The 6,851-nt window shown below is 48.5% G+C and overlaps 1 protein-coding gene across 1 annotated transcript; it reads left to right on the top strand.

Annotated features, from left to right (window-relative positions):
* The first annotated feature begins 357 nt into the window (after nucleotides 1–357).
* On the top strand, nucleotides 358–4,516 carry LOC123441532 (cytochrome P450 734A1-like). The gene is made up of 4 exons (XM_045117928.1): nucleotides 358–955; nucleotides 3,036–3,280; nucleotides 3,465–3,822; nucleotides 3,933–4,516. The coding sequence occupies exons 1-4, from the start codon at nucleotides 446–448 to the stop codon at nucleotides 4,347–4,349; spliced, it is 1,530 nt and encodes a 509-aa protein (XP_044973863.1). The 5' UTR covers nucleotides 358–445; the 3' UTR covers nucleotides 4,350–4,516.
* The last annotated feature ends 2,335 nt before the right edge of the window (nucleotides 4,517–6,851 follow it).

Consider the following 6,851-nt stretch of genomic DNA (forward strand, 5'->3'; position numbering starts at 1 on the left):
TTTTTGCTACCATCACGTAGATATTTTTTTTGCTACAAATTTTATTTTTTATTACAACCGTTGAAAAAATTGCTGCATCGGAAAAAAAATATTACATGAAGATCTAACGGTGCGGACGCGCGGTAGTTGGCGGATCGTGTCGGCCGGCGCGTCGGCTTAGAGCACTGACTTTTAGTAAAAGAACTAAAACGACTTATATTTAGAAACGGAGGGAGTACACTAAAGTGATTTTAAAAATAGTGCCGCCAAACTAGGCCCTGGTGTTTCTTTTTATATAGCCCACCCACTTTTGCAAAAGAAAATTGTGTTTTAAGATCAAATCGTATTCATTGTGTTTTCTACTCTGGCTACCTGCTACGAGAGGCAGGAGAGTCAACTCCTCTGCATCTTCTACTCAACGTCGGAGGGTGGCCAAACCCCATTCAGAATCGCCAAGCAGCAAGCAATGGGCGCCGTCGCTGCTCTCCTCATGGCCGGTCTACTCGCCGCGCTCACGTACGTGCTTCGCGCGCTCCACTCCATCCTGTGGGTGCCGCACCGCCTGGAGCGCCGCCTGCGCCGGCAGGGCATCCGGGGCCCTCCGCGCAGCCTGCTCTCTGGAAACGCGGCCCAATACCTCGCCATGACCAAAGCCGCCCAGTCCAAGCCGCTTGCCTCCTTCCACCACGCCATCGTCGGCCGCGCCGCGCCGCAGTACCGCGAGTGGGCGGCGAGGTACGGCCGCCCGTTCGTGTTCTGGTTCGGGCCCCGGGCGCGGCTTGTGGTCTCCGGCCCGGAAGTCGCCAAGGCCGTGCTGACCGACCCCACGGGGGCATTCGAGAAGGGCTCCACCGGCAGCGGCAACAATCCCCAAGCTCGGCAGCTCATCGGCGAGGGGCTGGTGGGGCTCACCGGGGAGAAGTGGGCGCACCACCGCCGTGTCATCTCGCCCGCGTTCAACATGGAGAGGGTCAAGGTGAGGACTCGTTTCCTGAATTCGTTTGCTAACCGGTAGCAACCTACCGAGTGATTTGAACTCTTAGTAATGATCAAATATTAGAGTGTAAACAAGGTCCTTAAGTCTTGCTAAAATCATGGTTGCTACGGTACATGCGTAGGGTGTGCTATCTCTTTCTACAATATTTGTTTGAACTTGGTGCTTTTACTGAAGAGGACAGTATGCACACTTATTTCAAGCAATTCCTTTCTGAAATGCTACTCTTTCTGCTAACTTTGATTTGAACATCTAGCAATGGGTATATGAATGTTTGGAATGAACTTATCTGAATAGCTTAACAAGCATCAATTGGTTGTCTATTGGTTGGTAACATCTGTTACTGAAATTCAACCTTTTTGCATGACTGGTTATTTCCCTCACAGTTTGTAGCCAGCAGAAGCCATCATGGTGACATACGGTGTCCATGTTTCTTCTTTCAATTAGCATGTTGATGATGATGTGATCGGTCTTCCTTTTTCCTGGACGCCACAATCATCGAAGTTTGGACCTCCCCTACAGCCGCCCCCGTCTCCCCCGTGCGGCGGCGGCGTCCCGCACTAGGGAGCCCCCGCCCTCCTCTTACAGCCGCCCCCACCTCCTCTCCCCTCCGCCCCCGTCGCCCGGGGCATCACAGGGCAAAGCCCTTGTAGCGTGGCGGCGGCGGCGTTTTTCTCCTCGGATCTCGATCTGGTTCGGAGGCGGCGCTCGTTTCCTGCCAGATCGACGGCGGCGACACAGATCGACGGCAACATGGCTGTGGTGCGGCAGCGGCGTAGGAGGACGACATCAGCAGCGACAGATCTGGCCTTGACTCAGTCGGGCTGATTCGATGTGCTACCGATCTCAATCGCCGTCAGCGGTGCACTGCTCATGGACTTGATTTGCAACACGAGGATGTCTGGGGCGCCAGCCCTAGGCTTGATGGTGGTGGCCTTCTTCTTCGTCGGAGGTGGTCGGCCAGCTGGCTGTGCATGGAATGGGGACAGACGGCTGCCGGTGAAATCCGTGATCCGACTTCGGTCGTGGCAGGTGACGACGGCGCCTACGCGTCGTTACCTTCTTGAAGGCGTCACCTTTGCAGTCTCCGTCTTCCCACTCGCAGTCCAATCAGTGTTGGGCTGCTTTGGCACCGTGGTGGTGCTTCGGCCGTTCAAGCGGCGGCGGTTAGATCCTTTGATCTAGTCTCCAGCAGAGAAGGCGGCGACCCGTGCACAAGAAGCTGGATGGAGTTTTCCGAACAGATCTGGGTGAAAACCTGCTCTTGGCTAGATGCCAAAGCCGGCGATGGCGACGCTCTACGACGTCGTTCCCTTCTTGAAGGCGTCGCCAAGGAGAAGTTCTAGACCACTATCTGCTACCTCCGGGGGAAACCCTAGATCGATAGATCAGAAGATGGCGGCGCGCTTGTGTCGTCTCCCCCTTGGAGGCGTCATTCTTGGAGGTGTACGCGGGTTCGGGGGACCAGTGGATGTTTTCTTCGGTGGAGCGGTGCTTTATCCTGCACATTGAAGGCGACGAATCTCGATGGCGTGGCGCCATGGTGATTAGGCGTCTGATGTGCGAGGATGGACTCGCGCAGGAGGGCGACGTTGTCTGGCGTCGTGGTGGCGTCGACGGCAGCTAGACCGGGCAAGGTGGATGCGTTAGTACAGTTCTAAAGATGGATTGATGACAGTTGGCGGCGGCGACCTCTGAGTGTGCGCCGGACCGGTGGTTGCCCCATACCCGGCAGGTGGCTTGATTGGGGCATCAGGTCTTAGATGTTAGGTTTGGCTGCAAGGTCTGTTTGGTATTAGGCCCAGACTATCAGCATCCCTTCATCAACTGTATAGAAGTAGCGACATATGTTGTCTAGACGGTGACTTCAGTCTTACTGATGTATTACTTTGTAAGGTCTTTGTGAATAATTAATAAAATGGCTGCATGCATTGCTCAGATGCAGAGGCCGGGGGTCTTCCTCATTTTCTAAAAAAAAATGTTGATGTGATCAACCCTTGTGATATACATAATGTACTTATCAGATATGGTTTACCACTTAACTCATTCTGCATTTTGGTAGGGTTGGATACCAGAAATATCAGCTATCACCTCATCTATGCTGGATAAATGGGAAATCCAAGGAGAAACACGAGCAGAGTTTGAGATCGATGTAAAAAAAGAATTCCAAACTTTGAGTGCGGATGTCATTTCTTGTGTGGCATTTGGAAGTAGCTATGAGGAAGGAAAGCGAATTTTTCAATTGCAAGATGAACAGATACAACTTGTCATCCTTGCTATGAGAACCTTCTACTTTCCTGGCTTCAGGTAAGATTGACTCAAAAAAGTTGGGTCACCATTTATTCTCTACCAGTAAACATATAATTCCTACTGCATATTTCTTCATTTTTACATTAGAAAAGAAAATGTTTGCCTCTCTGTGTTATTAATCATACCCTTCAATCAAATGCTACTCTTGAGGGAAAACGAATATGACCTCTTTCTCTCTTAGGTATGTGCCGACAAAGAAGAACAGAAGAAGGCAAAGCCTAAACAAGGAAATCCGACATTCTCTGCGCAGATTGATTGAGGCTAATCGAAACAAGTGTGAAGATTCCAAAAATTTGCTTGGCTTGATGCTATCAGCCAGCAAAACTGACAATGAGTGTAAAATGGGAATCGAAGAGATCATTGATGAGTGCAAGACATTTTACTTTGCCGGTAAAGAAACAACTGCAAATTTGTTGACTTGGGCAACACTTCTGCTGGCATTGCATCAAGAATGGCAACACAAGGCCCGAGATGAAGTCCTTCAAGTGTGTGGCAAGAACGAGCACCCAAACGCGGAAACCCTGAGCAGTCTGAAAATTGTGAGCCTTATTTATTTGAATGAATACTACTACAGCTTTTCTTATTCTTGACGATACCACCTTACTGGAACATTGTGAATAACACTCTAGGAATGCTGGCATGATATCAGGTAAATATGGTGTTAAAGGAGACCCTCAGGCTCTATCCTCCAGCTATGTTTGTCAACAGGACAGTCACTAGGGATGTGAAGCTGGGCAAACTTGACATCCCGGCCGGCGCGCTGCTCAATCTGCCTATTGTTGACATTCATCATGATGTCGACATATGGGGAGCTAATGCAGAGGAGTTTGATCCGTCAAGGTTTGCAGATGGCAAGAGCTATCACCTCGGTGCGTACTTCCCCTTTGGGATTGGCCCTGCCATCTGTGTTGGCCAGAATCTCGCTATGGTTGAGGCAAAGCTGGTGCTTGCAATGGTACTCCAGCGGTTCGCGTTTGATGTCTCACCATCCTATGTTCATGCACCGATGATGGTGATGACCCTCCAACCGCAGTATGGTGCTCAAGTTCTTGTCCGCAAGATTTGAGCCTTCCACGGAGCTTTTTATGGAATTGGGAGGTGTGACAACAATGTATATGTGCCATGTCTCTATATTAACTGTACCCATGTGGATTGTGAGCAACTTGGACGAGGCTCTCAACTTCTTTGAACTTGTCTTGAAGTTGTGTATTGAAAAAGTATATAATTTTCTCTCGGGTTTTCTTGTGTATGTAGGATCATTTAGTTCATTGATTTCCACACATTATCCTTCAGGGAGCCCCTCTTAATAGTATGACTTTTGCTATGACTTCCTCTAGGCTTACAACTTGTGCGTTGGGTATTGAACCACTTTTTTATTCATGCAATTCAGTTCTACAAAACAACACAACCACCTAAACCACTATAGAATACACCCTCCGATTCCTTTACATAAGGGGTACTTGTTTTTTTTTATAAAATACCACAATCTAAGGTGCAATTTTTCTCCTTCCTCGTAATTCCGTCTTTAACCCTTTAAAAAAGAAAAAGTATCTCTTCCCCGATTGCATGTATCTCTCCTTATAAAAAAAAGGAAAATATCTCTTTGTTGATTGCGTGTATCTTTTTCTTTACTTGCCGCTATCGATAAATTAAGCAAGGGTAAATTCGTCCCAAATTGTTTATAACTATGTGCCTTGGTCATCGTGCCAAAAACAATACACCTTACATAAAGGAATAGAAGGAGTATTACATATTTTTTTCGAGAGTACCCCAATGTTATACCATATTTTTATAGAAGGCTGAGAATAATGTACAAGAAGCTAGCGAACAATGCGAACATTACTGCCAGTGAATCGCACACCACACCTACACACCGGACAAAGAAACCCTAGCCTACTCTCTCACAAAACGATCTAGTACACCAACTCCAAACCCGCCGTTCTTCCAATCATTGATCTCGTTCATGATGTTCTTGTGTAGTTCCGGCACTGTCATGCATTGGTTCGTCCGGTTGAACACCCTGGCGTTCCTTTGCTTCCACAACGACCATGCGACAGCGATCACAAACATGATGAACGCTCACTTAGACTTCCATGCGAAATTCCATCTCACTATGAACCACCACTCGAGGAACACATCGTTCCTATCAGGCATCGGCACGTCGAGGTTTAGATCCACTAAACGCCGGTGCCACACCTCCCTCGAGTAGACACATTGGATATGGACATGCTTCAATGTTGTCTTCCTCTTGCAAGCAAGTGTAGCAAGGTGAAGGAAGATCCTAGAGCCCATGCCGAGCTCTACGGTCAGATGTCGAGATGCGGTGTTGTACCATAAGCCACACATAAATTTTGCACTTAAGTGGCATCCAACTTCTCCAAATGCAGACCGCGAATGGTGCGTGCTCCATCCTTGACATAGTCTTTCGTACATTGCGCGCGCTGTGTACCTCCCCGACGGGTCGCAGGGCCATGAGAGTCTGTCATGTGCCTCCAGGTCACGCTGAACCGAAGCAATCGCATGACATAGTTGCATAAGTTGAATGTGTGTCGTGGACGACAACTCCCCCTCGATGTCCAAAATCCACACTCCCTCCTGCAAGGCCTGCTTGACTGTAACGACTAAGATGCGGTCCTTTCCGATTTAGGGAACGAGGCCCCGAATTGGAAAGAAGCGCATCTAAGCGTTTCGCAAGCACGGTAACATAGCACATACATAATAATAACAGAATGACAATAAGGGGTTCAATTGCCATCTCATAAATATATCAGAGTTACATCACGCATCCAAACAAGGTAGTTCCGCTATGGACTACAAAACATGAGAAATGACTATGCTACCCTGCATGCTTGCCCATGATCACGACCACGCCTCAGTCTTCTGGATAGTTCACGTACACGCGGTCGTTCTCCTCATCGTACTGCCACGCCAGCTGCGTGCCGTCGGGATCACCTGTCTCGGGGGTACATGAACCTGTTGGTGTTGCGAAGGAATCTGTGAGCCATGGGGACTCAGCAATCTATGACCTCGGTGCCAGAACTAGTCAAGTTATTAGGTTGGAAAGGTGGAGTATTTAGGTTGCAGCACCCCAAGCATGATATGGTGGCTAACTTACATAGACATGTATTGAAGGTGGTCTATACTAGCGGTCGATGATTAACTGATCACTAAGTGATCCTGAACACCTACTTACGTCAATCATAACCCCACCGTGTTCCCGATCGAAGAGAGGTCTTCGAAGGGGACAGTCACGGTTACGCACACAATTGGCAATTATTAGAGTCATGTTTAAGTTATCTATAACCGGATGTTAACAAATATTCCAAGTTGCCACATAACGGCGGGCACGGCTTTCCGAAAGATTAAACCCTGCAGGGGTGCTCCAACTAGTCCATCACAAACGGTCACGAGCCACAAAGTAATCCTCTATCATGAATCTCGTGATCTCGTCGGATTCCTTAGAGGAAAACCTCAACTATGGGGAGAACCAAAGCTTCACCAGGATTCCTATACGCAAGATATATCGCTAAGGTAAGACAAGACTAGCAGGACCTCCCGACGTGTCGAC

This window comes from Hordeum vulgare, chromosome 1H, assembly GCF_904849725.1.
Source record: "Hordeum vulgare subsp. vulgare chromosome 1H, MorexV3_pseudomolecules_assembly, whole genome shotgun sequence".
Lineage (NCBI taxonomy): Eukaryota > Viridiplantae > Streptophyta > Magnoliopsida > Poales > Poaceae > Hordeum > Hordeum vulgare.